The following is a 17,362-nucleotide window of genomic DNA, read 5'->3' on the forward strand; positions in this document are numbered from 1 at the left end:
TTTGTGATTACATCGAATGGCCTCTCATTGCATGACATGGCATTGCACTGTGCCTTCCCATGGCTTGAATGGGTATGTGTGGCCGAGTGACCGACCGACCGAATAAGTGACCGAACAAGTGACCGAATAAGTGACCGAACAAGTGACCGAACAAGTGACCGAATGACCGACCAACAGTCTTATGGAGAGTTAAGGGCGGCGAGTCGATGCCCCCGAAGTGGGATTTGTTTGGGCAGATTTTATGAAGGTTGGAGGCTGCTGTATAAAACCTTTATGCTCGTTTGAAGTGCGTGGTCAAGGGCGAGGGAATGGGATGGGTTGGTAGCGTATCTGTTTGCAGTGGACGGGTAGGATCGTACTGAACCCATTACACTAAATAGAGCAAGAGACATATGCTAGAAGTATATAACACAAAAATGAAAGCAAGAATACAAAACGTTACAGTTTATTCCAAATGCCCAAATAACACATTATCTACAGAAATTCGCCATCAGCACGAGATACTTTATTACCTCATCCATCTTAGCATCTCAGGTGTCGCAAGAGAAACTCATACCCAGGCGCCACCGACTCATCCCATTGTCTAGTTCCCATCTTCAGCGTCACATCGTGGATATGCCTAGCCCCCTGCACTGTAAGCAAGTGTCCTTCAACACCAGCTGCGTGCAGAGCGTCAACGAACGTGACGGCGGTGTGGTAAGGTACAATTTCGTCCCTGGTTCCATGGATGACGAAGGTCGGGACGGTGTAATTGCCGCGGCGCAGCTGTGCGAGCGGACTAATGGCTGCAATGCGTTCAGCATCGGGAGCGTGGAGCCACGTATCAGCGTCGTCGGTGTCGTCTTTGGAGCTGTCCTCAGAGTCTTCCGAAGAGAAGTCTTCAGATGAGTTTTCTTCGTTTTTGGATCTAGGTAGGCCGTTCAGAAGAAGTGAGAGGCCGTTCCCTTCTTTGAAAAGCGACAGGACGAGTTCGGAGCGCGGGTCTCCGGGACGAACCCAGCCCATACCAGTAGTATCCCTTCCGTTTCCATCGTATTGAGTGAGCTGTAAGAAGAATTATCAGCGATTGTTTATTTATCCAACTGCTTCGGACTGATCTTACCGGCTTCTTCGGCAGTGCCTTGATTATATTTTGAATCTTCATTGTTCTCTCTGGATACTCTTCTGCTCGGCGCTTGTCCAAGTCCCCTGACTCAAAGTCTGTGGGTCCATAGAAACTGAGAATGGCGAGAGGGAGTTTCATACCAGCAAACTTGGTGGTCCACGCAGTTGTCATTGCAAGCTGGCCTCCAGACGACCAACCGATGACTACAATCCGCTCAGGGTCAACTACGATACCCTTTGCTCGTGCCAAATTAGGCAACGCGGTTGTGATCCAGTTGTAGGCATCCAGTGTGTCGGTAATAGGGCCATCGATAAGGTTCACCTCCGGGCAGAGTCGATAATCTATGCTCACGGGGAGAATACCATTTTGGAGGAGAAAGCTGGTCTGCACAGGGCGTACTGCTTTGCGGGAAAGTGTCATGTGGCCGCCACCGTGAATCATAAGAGCTATTCGGAAACGTCAGTGTCATAGTCCGCAGCTATCTAGCGTAGCTATCAGAGAGACCCACCAATGGGCATGGCGCTGGCGGGCGGCTGCTTTGGAAAGAAAACGTCGGCATGAATATCCACGCCATCGGCCGTCTTGTAAACAACACTTTCCAACGTCGGTTGTGGCGGTGCGCGTTTTGGCGCTTCTATGTCTTTTCTCATGCTGGCAATGAGCAATCTTTGTGTGTTCAGATCGACACTGGAACCCTGCGAGAATGATGCAACGGCAAATCCAGCATTCTTGAAACACCTCATCCAAGCTTCAGCAGATTGAAGAGGGTAACAACCATCTTTATCGGCCCACCAGCTGTCTAGCAAGCCATAGGTGATGTCGTACCAGTCTACGATCTCTGTCACTTCTGAAAGAACGACAAAGCCTGAAGGTTGTAGCAGTCCCTTCAGGCGGTTGAGAGTAGCGGTGCGATCTTGAGTAGCGTGGACACAGTTAGTGCCGATGATGATGTCGAAAGGACCTGTTGCAGAGAGAGCGTTGGGAGGCGTATGTTCCATGTTCCACGTCTGGAATTGCAACCATGGATATTGGTCCGCAAATACCTTCAGCGCACGACTGACAAGTGTGGGGGAGATATCGGTGAAAGTGTAGTTAACAGATCGGCTCAAGCTGTCCAGACGTTGCACAAGCTTTCTTGTTGTTCCGCCAACTGAGAAAATTTGTTAGCGTAATGTCACTATAGCAGTCAAGTCCAGGTATATACTTACAGCCCGCTCCAATCTCCAAGATGTTGATGGGATTGTTGACCTTGGACCTGGAGACAGCATCCATAATGGTGTCTACAAGCATCTCTGTGGCTGTGGCGAGCATGGGGGAAGTTAGATAAAAGTCTTCCATGATGGCTTGCGCATCCCGTGTCTTGAACATAAGGGCGATTGGATCCTGTTTTCCAGCGAGACATTGCCCAAGCTGGGATCCAGTCAAGTTCATCAAGGAAAATTCGCATCGATATGCGGGGAAATCGTGCCGCATCTTCAGAAGAAGCTCGATCGAAGTGCTTTGCGGGCACTTCGCGGGTCCTCTCACGCGATGTGATGTGCTAATTGTTTTCACCAATCCATGTTTGCCCAGAATGACCCAGATCCTCTGCATAAGTCGATCGTAAGCGTGCTTACTTCGATAAGCCAGTGGTGGCAACGAGGCTCCCTCTTTCAGGGCGTGCAAATCAACGCCGAGCTCCGCAAAGGCCTCAACAATATAGGCTAGCATGAGCTCATCTTGTCGGGGGGCTACCGTAGCCCCAAAATCTTGAAACCCACACATTCTTGCCTTGGTAGTGTGATCACTTTCACTGATGACAAGAGATTCAAATGGGCTTGCCATGTCAGCGGGCAGCGTTGAGGACTTGCTGCCGGCGGTTTTGGGTGGCGGACTCAGGCTAGCGGCCGCCATTTTAAGGATTGTGGGTAGATTGACAGGCTCTATAGGAGCACCTCCACAGCTTTTGACAGTTTCAGAGACGGATAAATCGAGTAGACTATCGTCCAGCTCGACATCAAACGCGTCTTCGAGCTCACTCTTGAGCTCCATCGCTGCCAACGAGTCGACACCGAGGTCACGAAGTAATTCATCATCGCCCATGGCCTCGATAGGGGCGCCACATGCATCCGATATTATCTGAAGCACGCGTTGGCGGGTTGTGTTGGACTCTTTTCGAGGAGCGACCGCCGCGACTGGAGAGTGAGACCTGGTGGTATGCGCCGAACTAGGCATCGGTGTTGAGATGGACACGGCCAGCGAGCTTTGACCGTTCGCATCCTTGATTCCCAGGTAGGTAATGATCTCAGCAATAGTGGAGTCGAGATGCACATCGTTGTCGTCAATCTGAGTAGAGAAAGCATCCTCTAGATCACTGCTCAGCTCCACTGACGCCAGGGAGTCAACACCCAGATCGCGGAGCGTATCCGAGTCTTTGATATCCGAAGCAGGGGCGCCACAAGCGTCTGAAACGATTTGGAGGAGGCGCTTTCGACAGTCGTTAGTTATAGTTGCAGTCGCCGGAAGAGCAGGAGCCACCGGGACTACAATGGCTTTGGTCAACTTCTTCATGAGTAGCGGCTTTGACACTGGAGCCAGGCAAAGCTTGGACAAGGCATCGAGATCGCTTGAAAGGAGGTCCACCGGCTCGATGTCCTTTCCAAATTGCGAGCGTAGATCCTCGGCAAACTCAACAGCTGCGAGAGAGTCGACTCCCAAATCCGCCATGGTGGCCTGTGTGGCGATAGAATCTGATGATACACCGGTGTACATAGCAATCATCTTGCGCAGACTGCCGTCATCTTGCTCGCCAGATGGAGTGGCAATGCCGTCTTCGCTGCTAGAGGAGCTGTATGCTTGAGGATCGTCTGCAGTCACCAACTCGGGCACTGCACGGCGGCTTGGGACTGTAGGTGCAGCATGTTTGGGAGCGCTTTCTTTTTTGGCAGCAGGTGCAGAATTTGCCGTGTCTAGCAGCTTCTCCAGTGTTGCTATGGGCAGTCGGGTGAAGTTGACATCCATGACAGTCAGAGCCATGTTGCCTTCAGTGGTCATGACAAAGACGTCACCTGTGGCCGTTGTCTCGCTGGTAGACCTGAACACGGCGTACACATTCCAGGTGTCGGTGGCAGTAAAATCGCAGGTTTGAGACAGCGTAGCGCTCTCCACGCCAGTGGCGACGAATACATGGTCAGGAATGCAGGCGTCACTGCTGTTGATGAGGAGGCCCACAACCTGGATAAAGGTGTCTATTGAGACAGTATCACAGAGCGCAATGGCGGAACTGTCGTCAAGGGCAACATGAGGGGATGGAACTTTGATGCTGGCAATGGCTCGAGTGCCGTCCATGGTGATGGACTGGATGCCACGCATGAGGGGCGCGTAGGTGACGACCTGTGAGAACAAGCCATATGCGCGTTTGGATAATAGGGTCTCTGTTCCGTGCTTCTTGCCGACATCTTCGACGCACTCAGCGATGAGGTGTTTGAATGTATGCAGCTGTGGAGGGCTGCCGAGTCGGACCTTGCCGCGGCCGTGTGTAGAGAAACGCGAATTGGCGGACGACTTGGCTGAGCTGCGCAGTTGAAAGGTCCATAGTCCGGGCTCAGCAGTTTCGCCCAGCACAACGGATACATCACGGCTTAGATCGACGCCCAGGGGATGTTCAAAGGTGAGCTTCTCAAAGGACAGAGCGGAGGCTTTGTCGAAGCGAGAGCCGAGGTGGCACTGCAGAGCCATGACGGCGCACTCCATGTACATGGAGGCCGGGCACAGCGGACGACCGCGCACCGCATGGCCGCTGACAATGTCGCGAAAGCGCTTGCAGGCGATATTGACGGTGAATGTCAGGGAGCCCGACTGCTGTTGGGTGACGAGCAGCGATTGGAGCTTCTCCGGCTGAACCGTGGGTTTTGCATCTCCCTCGACGCGCGCTTCGCTAGCACGATCGACGTTGGCGACCCAGGCAGAGGCACGGACGAAGTGGTAGGGTGGGAGGTACACATGACTAAGCCCTGACTCAGCTGGACCGCCAAGCCACGGCCAGAACGAGACGTCGAGTTTCTCGCGCCAGAGCGCGGTGGTGGCGTCAGGCAAGACGGCAGCAGCACTCTTAGCGCCCGCGAAGCGCATGGGGACGAAGACATGGTCCGCTGGCTGCGCCACAGCGCGCTTGACCATGGCGATGATGGGCGCGTCTGTGCCGGCCTCAAGCCACAGACAGCGGGGACCCAGCCGGGCTTCGATGCGGCGGACGGCGTCGACGAAGTAGACGGGCTCGCGCGTGTGCTGAGTAATCCGCCACGGGCCGACGCTCTGCTTTGCACAGTCGTCGGGTACGCACATCTCGAGCGCCGTCTTCGGCTCGCTGAAGGTAAGAGACGCCGCCACGGTCGCGAGCTCGTCCAGCAGCGGCTCAGTGAACTTGGAGTGGAAGCCATGTGACACGTCGACGCGCTGGCTGCGCACACTGGTAAACTGCGCATCGCTGGCCAGCAGGGCCTCGGCACGCTCCACGGCGGCGGCCGATCCCACGACCACCTGGCTGGCCACGGCGTTGTAGCACGCCACCTCCAGCTCGCTGCCGCCGCCGACGTTGCGGATGAGCTGGTCGACGACGTCTCGGGCAGCGTGGATGGCGAGCATAGTGCCTCTCTCCGGGCCCCACTTGCTTGCCATGAGCTTCGCACGCGCCGCCACGATCGTCAGCCCACTGCGCAGGCTGAGAGCGCCGGAGAAGGCGAGAGCCGTGAGCTCTCCAAAGCTGTGTCCGACAACTGCCCCAACACGCACTCCTGCGTCCGTCCAGCATTTGGCGCACGCGTACTGCACCGCAAACGTCGCCGTCTGTAGCACGACGACGTCAGCGAGCGGCTCTGACGAGAAGATGGCAGGCAGGATGCTCGCATACCCCATGTCGACGAGCATCTTGTCGCACGCTTCAATGTAAGCTCGAAGCCTGGGGCTGCTGTCATACAAGCCTCTGTCCAGCCCCACCGTCTGCTTGCTCTGCCCACCAAACGCTAGCACTACGGGGCGAGCGGTCTGGGGCACATCAATCATGCTTGCCTCGAGCTGTCCGTCTGTCAGAACCCCGCGAAGACTGCCCATGTCCGACACTGTCGTCGCGAGCTGGAATCGATGACGCTGCCTCCGCTCCGCAAGCGTGAAGCTCACATCGCCGAGCGCCACATTGCTGTTTTTACTCAGGTACTCGTCCAAAGCATGGCAGTATCGTGACAAAGACTCTTTGCTGGCTGCACTGATGACAATAGGCCACGCAGTAGCTTTGGCTGTTGCCACACCATCTCCAGCTGGGCTAACACTCTTCTTCTTCATTTCCACGCATAGGAGCGCAGAATTGCTGCCGGCTGCACCGTAGCTGTTCACACATGCCGCACGTAGGGGCGCGTCCCAATCTTCCACCTGCTTAGCCACGGCCATCTTGTCCGGCGCCAAAGCAGGAATCTTGGGGTTGAGAGACTTGAAGCTGGCAAGTGGGGGAATCCGCTGCTTCTGCAACATGGCAAGCACCTTAAGCAGCGATGCCACGCCAGCTGCAGTCTCGCAGTGTCCGATGTTGCCCTTGAGAGATCCGACATGCAGGTTCCCTTGTCGGTCACCGCTGCAAAACACCTCGCGCACTGAAGCCATTTCAAGCGGATCGCCTGCCTGTGTACCAGTTCCGTGGCACTCAACGTACGACACCTGTTCCGCCTTCATCCCTGCTTGCTTGAGGATGCGCCTGTACAGCGTCATCTGTGCAGGCGAATGAGGCACGGTGATTGACGCTGAGAGTCCGCCCTGGTTTGTCGCTACGCCAGGAATGACACCAAGGATATTGTCGCCATCAGCTCGCGCGTGCCGCAGCGACTTTAGCACCACAAGTCCCGCTCCGTCAGCGCGACAGTACCCGTCGGCATTCTTGTCAAAAGGCTTGCACTGTCCAGTCGGGCTGAGGAACCCTGCTTTGCCCAGATCCATGTAGTTGTTGATGCCAGACATGATGTTGACACCCCCTGCTAGCGCTTGCGTGCACTCTCCACTCATAACAGCCCGGCATGCACGGTTGATAGCAACAAGCGAAGCCGAGCACGCCGTATCGATGACTTCCGCGGGTCCGCTCCATCCGAAGTAGTAGCTGATCTTACCACAGAGGAATGCTCGGATAGTACCAGTCGACGTGTAGGCCGTCGGGGCATGCGCTGAAGTATTGTCGAGGTATTCGTTGAAAGAAGCGCCAATAAAACAACCTATGTTGTCACCGTCCTCACGTTTGTGTGACCGCAGGTAGCCGCTAGAGTCCATGGCCTGGTACGCCAACTCGAGCAGGATGCGCTGCTGCGGATCCATGTACGCCGCCTCCTTCGGATTCGTGCGGAAGAAAGCGTGGTCGAAGCCATCAACCCCGTCGACAAAGTTGCCAAAGAACTTCCGCCGGCTTGTGAACTATATACATGTGTCAGTAGACTCTTCACTCCAGAGTATAGCAGGCGAAAGCTTGGAACTTCTGAGCTTACCTTCTGATCCTGTGATGCCCTGAAGCTCGCATGCAACGGTATACGATCTGGTCGAATCTCCTCTGCTTTAGAGATACCGCCTGCCATAAGATCCCATAGCTCTTCCAGGTTGTTGGCACCAGGGAGCCGACACGCAGCGCCCACAATTGCGATGGCATCTTCTGGAAATGTGTACTCGCTGAGCTCTGCTTCCCGAATAGTACGATGAATGTCGATCTTGGAAACCTTGAGCCTCGCCTGGTGAAAAGGCATCAGTGGCACGCAGTCACCAATGCCAAACATGGCGAACGTGTGCGACTGAACGCCTGTGGACTTGAGCGCGGATGCCAGCTCGTTGAGGAGCGTCCACCACTCGCACCGCGATGCCAGTATGGTGAGAACGGCTTCATGTGTGAGAGAGCAACCCTGCAACCGCCTGCCAGTAATATTGGAGTAAACGGGAACCTGGAGTTCCTCGCAGGGCGGCAGTGTAAGATTCTCGAACCCATCACACAGTTCGCAGAGCTCTCGGGCTAGGTCCGCATTCTCTGGGTTGTGCACCTTTCCCCTGAGATGCATGCCTTGCGCCTGTAGACCTAGCTCCCGTGCGTACGCAATGACCTTCTCGAGCGTGGGGACAGGACCAACGATGCTGATGGTCTTGGGGTCAGTGACGGCAGAAACATACGACTAAGACAAGTCAGCCAGGTAGAGAATCATTTAAGGGTGCGGTACTTACCCCGGGAAACTTCCTCGCTATATCGTCGCCCTGTCCCTCATATCGAAGACGAAGTACAATCGTCGTAGGGCCAGGCAAGTTCTCATCGTCGCCTAACTCTCCATACGCGCCTACCGCAAGAGCGATACGCATAGCAATCCCCGCCATACGCACCACCTCTTCCTCGTCCTTTGCACATGCAACAGCAATAGCAGGTAGAAGTCCACCGCAGTATCCCTGTGCGCCTCCCATCTTGAGCCCGTGCAAGAACTCGGCGTGCGTCAAGCCCACAAGCTGCAGGTACTGGAAATACTGACATGTCTGAATGACCACCAACAGTGGCAACGAAAGGATCCCGGACATGGCATTCGCGACAGGTCCTGAAGCGCCAGTTTCTACCCAGCTGTGTAGCGCCCGTAGATACTTGGGTCCTTGGTGCAGCGCAGCAATGTCGGGTCTGCGTGCGGCAAGAATATCCCATGTTTCGCTAAGTCGCAGGACGTCGTCTGCTAGCTTGCGCAGTTGGTGGTGTTGTATGAAAAATGTGCGCAGCTGGTCCAGATACGCTTCATCTGGCGCCTTGCTCTGTGGACAGAATATGGCGACCGACGCCGCTTGGGTGGGTTTGGATGGCGCCATGGTGTGGTGTAGGCAAATGCAAGATGTTGAATGTACTGCAAGATGCTTGGAGCGAGACGCTGTACGTCAAAAGACTTAGTTCTTATTGATCTATCCGGTACATGGATCGCATTCGGAGTGTTCGGTATGTCCACATTGTCTGGACATTAGGGTCAAAGGTCGACGATCTGTTTCGGCGAGTTAACCTGTTTCCAATCTAGACCACAATCACAGGTCTGCTAGAGACATTGAGACACACATGGTACAGTATTTGCCAATTTCTCAAGCCCGAGTCCAGCTGTTCGGGCGAGCTCAGCTCGGTAACATTTGCATCGGGTATTTACTTCTTAGTCGGTCACTACATCGAAAAGTAGATCCTACACTGTCCATAAGTTTGCCAATAGATAAGCGTAGAAGGCAACAGGATACCTCCTGATTCGTACTTCTTGACGCCATGAACGTATTCGCAGAAAAGTGGTCGTTTTCGGTGCCGTCGCTTGGCCAGCTACTAACGACAGGCGCAATATTGGCAGTGGTGGTAAGTCCTTCCAGCGCAAAGAGATCCTAGCATAATTATGTCTAGCTCACATTTCATTATAGTACTACATCACAACCGCGATTCACTGTATATATTTCCACCCACTTTCCAGGTTCCCAGGGCCCAAATTCGCGGCCTTCTCTCGCCTTCCATTTGCCATCTCAGCCGTTCGCGGTCAACAGTATAAATGGATGGACAGTTTACATGAGCACTACGGTAAAGTCGTCCGCGTGGGCCCAGATGAGCTGACAACCATTTCATCTGGTGCTTGGAACGACTTGTATCTCCAGCGACCGCAGCTGCCAAAAGACCCACACCCGCAGACGCCGCCATTGAACGGCGCCGACTCGCTCTTCACAGCTAACGGAAGCACACACCAGCGTATGCGGAGGACACTGTTGAATGGTTTCAACGATCGAGCTTTACGGGCGCAGTCACCCATCATAGAATCGTATGCAGACCTGTTCATTCAGCGTCTGCGCCACGAAGCAGCCAAGAGCCCAGACGGTACCATCGATCTAGCCAAGTTTTACGGCTATGCAGCACTGGATATTATTTCAGACCTGGCATATGGCGAGAGTTTCCACGGTCTCGAGGGCGACAACGAGCACAACTGGGTCACGGGCTTTTTCCTTGGGGCGAAGTTCGGTGCAGTGCGCAACCACCTAAGCTACTTTTACCCGCTTGATAGAATCTTCGGATTCCTATTTTTGAAGCTCACAGCTAAGATACGAGCACGCAACTGGAAGTATACAGCAGATCTGGTGACGAAGCGGCTGGAAATGGGGGACCTGGGGTCCTCGCGGTTCGATTTCGTATCGCCAGTCATTGGCAACATCAACAACACAAAGGAGAAAGGTATCACCCGCAACGAGCTCAATACCCATTCGCTAGCTGTCACTATCGCTGGCTCTCAATTGCCTACAGTTGCATTGGCTACGGCAACGTATTTGCTGTTGACCCACCCAGTTCAGCTCAGGAGGCTTTTGGCCGAAATTCGCTCGTCCTTCCAGCGAGAGTCAGATATCAATATCGCGACAACAGCCAAATTACCGTATCTAGCTGCCGTTATCGATGAAACGTTGCGCATACATCACCCTACACCGATTCATTTGCCCCGGCTGATTCCTTCCGAGGGACTGCAAGTAGATGGCGAGTGGATCCCGGGCAACGTACGTAGACCCCTGACGCCCATTTCCTCCTAGACCCATTCCAAAAGTCACTGAGCGCTAACATACGGTTCACCTGCCGCTGTAGACTGTCATGGGTATTGCCATGCACACCGCACAGACATCATCCCGCAATTGGGCCGAACCGCTAGCGTTCCATCCCGAGCGTTTCGTACCGCCTGGCCACGCGATGCACGACGCACGCTTTGATCACGACGATAGAGACGCATTTAAGCCCTTTAGTATTGGCACGCGTAATTGTATAGGCGGAAAGTAAGCTTGCCCTGAACTTGCACATCTTTGCCACGTCTCATTACTTATGCCCTTCTAACGTCATCCCAGGGTCTTCCTTGCAGAAGCGCGGATTCTCCTTGCGCGTACGCTCTGGAACTTCGAGCTCCGTCTTGGGCACGACACGCCGGTAGACTGGTTGGACCAGAAAGCGTATCTGGTGTTCGAGCCGAAGCCGCTTCGCATTAGCCTGGTCGAGAAATCACTTTGAAATTGAAGTTCCGCCCACAGCACCTGGACAGCGGCCTGAGATCTCGGGTTGCTAGTCAATATTGTGGATTGCTGAGCGGAAGGGGGAGGGATGGGCCGGCCCTGATTTTCGGAACGACAATCCACCGTTAAAATTCGACTACATAGCCGCCAGCTACTATGGAACGGCCCTATCCGTATAACCTTAGATAAGGCACTAGTGGAGCCTCAGGAAGCTACCTCAGCTAGTCTGCTAATGACAGTTGCTATATGTCCTAACTTCTATACTTGCTACTCCCGCTCCCATATACCATAATTAAGTACAGCGCCCGTCCGCGCGGCTACATATACGGACACGTGGTGTGGCATTAGGTAGCGGTGTAGATCGCGCAGTAGCTGATGATTAAAGCCTACGTGCTATGATTGCGATAGCCTTGCGCAGGGCATAAGCTGGATTAGCCAGCATCCAGGGCCTGTTAGTTCTGTCGCAGCAGGGATGGATTATGGTAAGCACAGGGCCGCTCCGGATGCTTTAGCGAAACACGTCGGATGCTGCAGAAGCTTAGGTGTACTAGTAGTAAATTATACCCTACTCGGTACATATAATACTACTAAATATACTAATGACTAATTATACTAATGAAACTCATCACACTAAGACCGATTACATTACGTGATGTCCAATAATCCTGTTCCATGCGCTAATTGTTGCCTACTAGTATTGGTGTTGCGGTAAGCTGGGTAAGGTGCTTTCCGGCCACCCGTACTTTCCGGCCACCCAATCAAATGTAACTAGAATCAAGAGTGCAGGCTGCTGCTTCCTTAGCTGCTTTCTCAGCTTCTTTTTCTGGGTTTTTGGCAGCGTTTTCCGCCTCTTGAGCAGCAGCCAGAGCCACCGCAGCCTTGATTGCTTCAACGTTTGCAAAGCGCTCATTTGGGTTAATTTGAACGCGCTTTCTTACCCGTGTGGTCTTAGTACTATCTAGTCGATATTTGAGTTGTTGATTCTCAGCCTCTAGCCCAGCAGCTCTAGCGTTGGTGATAGCGATTGCCTTAGCTGCTTTGGTGAGAACCTCCCGGGTGCTTCGCAAGAGGTTCTCTGATCCTAGCAGCGCCTGCTGCGCGCGCTTTAGCTGCTGAGAGCTCTTTGGTGTAGCAAGTACTGCCTTAAGAAGAGCTCTGCCTTGATCTGCTGGTGGTGGTGTACTTGGGCGCCCAGTGATCTAAGATGAGTTGAGTACTAGCTTTTTGTTGAACGGAACAAGGCCAGCAGCCTTCCAGCCAGCTCTTATTACTCTCTCTGAGAGCCCTTCCTCTCGTGCTAAGTTATATGAGGTTACAAAGCGCTCTTTCTTGACAGGTGCTGCGTCATCTAGCGCGGAGAGCGCTCTGATCGCATCCCGATAGCTTGACTTTACCACGGAGAATGGAGCAAGATCCAGAGGCTGTAGAAGGTGCAACGCGTGCGCAGGGAGGTAGAGAAGGTGTATCTTATTCTCCTCGCACTCCCACATAAAGTTGATAAGTGTGTGGGAGCTATAGCCATCAAGAATAAGCAGCCGGTGGCCACTGCCTGATGGCGAAGTATTTGGTATAAAAATACGCCCTAACCACTCAAGTCCAATAGCATTTGACGTCCAGCCATTTATTGAGGTTATGTATAGCTAGTTAGGTGTGTTAACTGAGGGAAACCACGTTAATTAGAGGTGTGCGCCTTTGAAGATAACGACGCACTGTAGCTTCTTACCCACTGCGCTCACACACTCCAGTACGCTTACCCACTAGCGCGATTCTGGAGATTTATTGTAAGCCTTCTTCTTCCTCGCATCTGCGATAACCTGCTGGTTGGTACATACACTAAGTGCGACGGCAGTCTTATCAAAATTCCACACGTTCTCATAGGGTATACCCAGCATCTTTCGGGTGCGCTCAAACAGCTCCAGCCACTCGTTTATAGTGTTGTAATTGGCAGCAGTAGTACGCGCGCTCTCAATCTTCCTCCCTACTATAGAGGCGACGCGTGGATTGCGTGCAAGAAACTGAGGTATCCATCGCCTGCCAAGTGGGCGGGTGTCGCCATTCATACGGAGGATTTGGGTAGCCATCTCACGCACACGAGGGTGAGATAGAGGCTGTGCGCGTGATCCCTCATCCAGAATCCACTGTACAAGAAATTTCTCTTGCTCCGGAGTCAATCGCTGTTGGTGGGAGCGAGCTATCGCGTGAGGTTTGCTGCCATTGAGGCGCTCTTGGAGCGACGATCGGGGAGCGCCCCACTTCTTACACGCTGCGCGCTGGCTTTTTTCAACACCAGAAATAAGATCAGCGATAGCAAATTGTATAGCGGTCTCACGGGCATCCATTTTGAGCACGTGGTGGTGGGAAAAAAAGACGTTGATGAATGGTGACGCGAAGTGGTTGGGTGGCCGGAAAGCACCTTACCCAGCTTATCAAATGCAAATGTAAAACGAGTCTAACTATTAAATTATTCTGTTCTGTCTGTTGAAGGCTGGTTGCGAGGTCTGTTTTGCATGACAAGTTTGTGATGCAGCTGAGGTAAGAGGTGCTCAACAACATGAGGAAGCAGCACCAGACCGCCGCCAACAACACGTGATCTGCTTCTCCTCCCAACCGTTACAATCGCTAACTAGTAATTCCTGTGAGGTACTGTGCTACATGCAACCAGTTGGCTAAATCCTTCTTGTGTTCTATGGATCGCAACAGAAGGCTGGCTACTGTCTAAACAAAATGCAAACAGATGTATAGTTTAGGGTGCTAGCTGGCGTCTGAACTCTAAAAGAAGAAACGTCTGCTAGCAAAACCTAATAAGTGTCCCGAATACGTTTTATGCGTGCAGCCGGGTAGATCTAAGTAAGCATTTGATATAAGCAATGCGGTCCCGCATGGATTGCACATCATCACCACCGAGATTGCGTTCGTCCAGGATTGTCTTGAGCAGTCTAGGCGACACAACCTTCCGCAAGAGACCGCACGAGCCCTGCTCGTTCAAAGACATGCCCATGACGGAACCCATTCCGCCTTCACCCTCGGACCGGCATAACCTCGCTTCTTGTGGCAGCTCTAGCGTCGTCTCGATTTCTGCCATTAGGTCGATATTGATCTGCAGCAGCAGTCGAGCGCGGAGTGTGTCGCTGGCATCGACGCAGGCGTTACCCACCGAGAGAACCGGAAATTTTGACCGCGCTGATGCCATGCCGGATCCGCCGCCGCCACCGCTGCTGCTGCCACCACTTAGACAACGGAGGATTGCCCGGTAAAGGATGTTGTGTAGCTGGACTAGTCGCACATAGGGAATTAGAAGCTGGAATGCGGCCGACATGTCTAGTTGCAATACTTGGCCCGGTTGCTCATCGGTCCAGTCGGTCATGTATTTGCTGCTTTGGCCCGAGACGAAGGTACAATCCAATGAGAGCAGACGATTTAAGTAGTCGGTTGAGCTGCATAGTACATCACAGACTAGGTCTGCCATTACGGCGCTGTCGCCGGCTTTTTGGTACTTGGTTATCTGCACGTGCAGATCCAGTCCGATTTTTGCTAGGTGCTGCATGCTGCTTCGTGAGTCCCGGTCTGAGGCACATGCATCGGTTGCTGTTCCTCCGCGGTCCCCTGCAGCTTCGTCTTCGATTGGTACATTGGCCGTGGACATGTCGAAGCTGTTGGAGAAAGACAGGCTACCTTGACTTGAGCACGGCGTCAAAAATTCCATCTCGTTGGCAGTGAATACGAGATTTTGGCTCGTCGATGCGTCGCTTTGGTCATACGATATTATTTGGTCGAAGAACATGTTCGTATTCTGCGCATCCAGCGCTAGATCCGCATCTCCTACCAGCGTATTGAGATCGAATCTTTCATGAGTTTGCTCGCTTTGCTGTGATGCGGTCGTTGTGTCGGATTGCAATCCTGGGCTATGAATGATTGGGTTTGTCTGTCGAGATCGAGACGTCCTTGGCCGGCCCATTGGCTTGGATGGAACGTAGGTACATTCAACATCTGCTTTTCTGCAACGATCACACCTGCTTGTAACCGCTGAATGTGTCGATTTGAGGCATTTGAGCTTTTGCGTACGGCACCGAATGCAGGCCACTCTCTTGATGAGGTCTGACTGTGTAGGGAAGCTGTTCAGTTGGGGCGAGTTGGTGCTCATAGTCTTGGTTTGATGAAGAAGTTGAGATGATAGAGTTCTCGGGGAAAGTGCTTTAGTACCTAGCATAAGTAGGAGAAGGCATAACCGAGATGCCTTTCTGATAACGCGGAATGTCATCGTTGAATAAATTACGACATATACCATCTAACCGTTATTAAAAGCTGGTCGATCTTGGTAGATAGACCGTATTAAGTAAGGTGTGGTTAAATTCCCCTGCCAAGCTATTCCGCAAGACAGTCAGCCTCTACACTGCTGATCGACCTAGAATTAACTCACCTCAAGCCATTACCCGGAGCAACCGAAGCGTTGCTCAGCCCGCTCAGCGCTTTAGCAGCCAGACGAAGCATCCGGAGCAATCCGCTGCGTAACATGGTCTATCTCTGCTGCGACAATTCTCAGATAGTAAGGCGTGCGTCCTGGTGATTGCTGAACCCGCACAGGTCTAGTCTCAGCCAAGCCGGCTCCTCGGTATGGAGACGAGGCACAGTGCCACGTGGGGACAGCGCAGTATACTATTGTCAGATTCTCGTACTGTTGTCAGAGTATAAACTCGACGAGATCGTGGGTGGTAAAAATTGTGTGTATTCTCTGTCTTGTCCATTTCGTGTCTCCTCTAATCTTATGTACTCTCAACCCCGCCTTTCTGTCGATTATCAGCTGAGGCATTGTCTTGGTAGTCCTAAATCGCTTGGCTACCCCTCTTTTACATGCTTGGCGACCTCAATCTGGCGTGTTGCTGATCATTAGGCTTAGTCTGTGGGCTCCTGCATCGGGAAAAGTTTTTCCATTGTCGAAATCGGGAAATCGTGGCATTGTACTGTTGTCAGAGTATAAACTCGACGAGATCGTGGGTGGTAAAAATTGTGTGTATTCTCTGTCCTCGTCCATTTCGTGTCTCTCCTCTAATCTTATGTAACGTACTCTATCACCGAGCCAGTCATATCACCAAACCGGTCAAAATCTGCCAAGACTAACACAACTCCGCACTTCACAGTATGTCTTAACAACATCACCACTTATTGCTTCAACATAAAGGGAGACTGCAGCTTACTCTCCAGGCCTATAATACTGGACAATTTTAGAGCCATTGGGCTGCTGCTGCTGCGTTTAATGTTAACCAGCGCAGGCTCTCTGAACGCGCCAACAATGCTCTGTTTCAACTCAACTTACGCGCAAACTGCTAGAAGCTCACTGCAACAAAAGAGCAGACAATTGTCTAATATAACGTAGATTATCACCAAGCCAGCCATAACGTAGATTATCACCGAGCCGGCCATATCACCAAACTGGCCACTTTCTCTTAGCACAACCACCTTTTACCCCAACACAACATGCCTTAACAACAACAACTTCAGAATACTACTAGAGAAGGCAGAGTTATCCTTGCTATCTAGGCCTTCTATGCTAGCTAATTTCGCAGTATCCACAGCGCTGCTAGAGTGTTGAACGTACCTTATTAGCAGGTCTCTAATTGCCTTTGCAATATCACGTTTTAACTAGATATACACACTAATTACTAGAAACTTACTATACTAGAGGAGCAGATAATTATCTAGTATATACTTAACCTTAATTCGCAAGGATTTACGCCCTAGCTATGTAAGGTGGCAGATATAGCTAATAAGATACTTAGTGTGCGTGGTGAAGAGCCTATTAGTAAACTATAGGCTAGCAGGCTTGTGACGCGTTTAGACAAGCTTAAAATAGCCTTTAATTAAGCTAAGGATAGACAGAGGATACTACAGGAAGATCCTAAGATAATTAGCGCATAGTTTAAGCTAGTAGAGGATACTTAAGTTAAGTATAGTGTTTGCAACAACAATATATACAACTTTAATAAAACTAGGTTCTAGATAGGTGTTGCTTTGTCTTTAAAGGTTGTAACAGGCTTAGAGAGACGTGCTTGGCTAGAGCTTGTTCAGCCAGGTGATCGCGAGTGGGTTACCGTTATCTAGAGCATCTGCGCTGCTAGGTATGCAACCCTGCCTTTTATTATCTACAAAGGACGCGTCTATATCTCTGCCTAGTATAAGGAGACAGATATACCCTATAATTAGAAGCTCTTAGTCTCTAAGAATAGTTAGATAAACAAT

General features: G+C 52.1%; 5 protein-coding genes across 5 annotated transcripts; 1 reads left to right on the plus strand and 4 right to left on the minus strand.

Annotated features, from left to right (window-relative positions):
• Nucleotides 1-522: 522 nt before the first annotated feature.
• On the minus strand, nt 523-1,276 carry M421DRAFT_75508 (uncharacterized protein; the record flags this gene model as incomplete). The annotated part of the gene is made up of 2 exons (XM_033597134.1): nt 523-1,044; nt 1,103-1,276. The coding sequence occupies 2 exons, from the start codon at nt 1,274-1,276 to the stop codon at nt 523-525; spliced, it is 696 nt and encodes a 231-aa protein (XP_033443652.1).
• On the minus strand, nt 1,274-1,555 carry M421DRAFT_12597 (alpha/beta-hydrolase; the record flags this gene model as incomplete). The annotated part of the gene is made up of 1 exon (XM_033587334.1): nt 1,274-1,555. A coding segment is annotated over one exon (282 nt), but the record flags the coding sequence as incomplete, so codon positions are not given.
• Nucleotides 1,556-1,599: 44 nt separating this feature from the next.
• On the minus strand, nt 1,600-8,938 carry M421DRAFT_75517 (6-methylsalicylic acid synthase; the record flags this gene model as incomplete). Its single annotated transcript, XM_033597135.1, has 4 exons — nt 1,600-2,255; nt 2,314-7,513; nt 7,603-8,271; nt 8,321-8,938. 4 exons carry the CDS (start codon nt 8,936-8,938, stop codon nt 1,600-1,602), a joined length of 7,143 nt encoding a protein of 2,380 aa, XP_033443654.1.
• Nucleotides 8,939-9,371: 433 nt separating this feature from the next.
• M421DRAFT_9769 (benzoate 4-monooxygenase cytochrome P450) lies at nt 9,372-11,126 on the plus strand (the record flags this gene model as incomplete). Its single annotated transcript, XM_033598526.1, has 4 exons — nt 9,372-9,455; nt 9,518-10,627; nt 10,713-10,897; nt 10,967-11,126. 4 exons carry the CDS (start codon nt 9,372-9,374, stop codon nt 11,124-11,126), a joined length of 1,539 nt encoding a protein of 512 aa, XP_033443655.1.
• Nucleotides 11,127-13,655: 2,529 nt separating this feature from the next.
• Nucleotides 13,656-15,855, minus strand: M421DRAFT_425924 (uncharacterized protein). The gene is made up of 2 exons (XM_033594238.1): nt 15,546-15,855; nt 13,656-15,490 (listed from the first exon to the last, which is right to left on the minus strand). The coding sequence occupies exon 2, from the start codon at nt 15,384-15,386 to the stop codon at nt 13,950-13,952; it is 1,437 nt and encodes a 478-aa protein (XP_033443656.1). The 5' UTR covers nt 15,387-15,490; nt 15,546-15,855; the 3' UTR covers nt 13,656-13,949.
• Between the last annotated feature and the right edge of the window lie 1,507 nt (nt 15,856-17,362).

The sequence above is a fragment of the Didymella exigua genome, assembly GCF_010094145.1.
Source record: "Didymella exigua CBS 183.55 unplaced genomic scaffold M421scaffold_51, whole genome shotgun sequence".
Lineage (NCBI taxonomy): Eukaryota > Fungi > Ascomycota > Dothideomycetes > Pleosporales > Didymellaceae > Didymella > Didymella exigua.

Coding starts and splice junctions, on each gene's coding strand:
- M421DRAFT_425924 (XM_033594238.1), bottom strand. CDS start 15,386: ATGACATTCCGCGTTATCAGAAAGGCATCTCGGTTATGCCTTCTCCTA.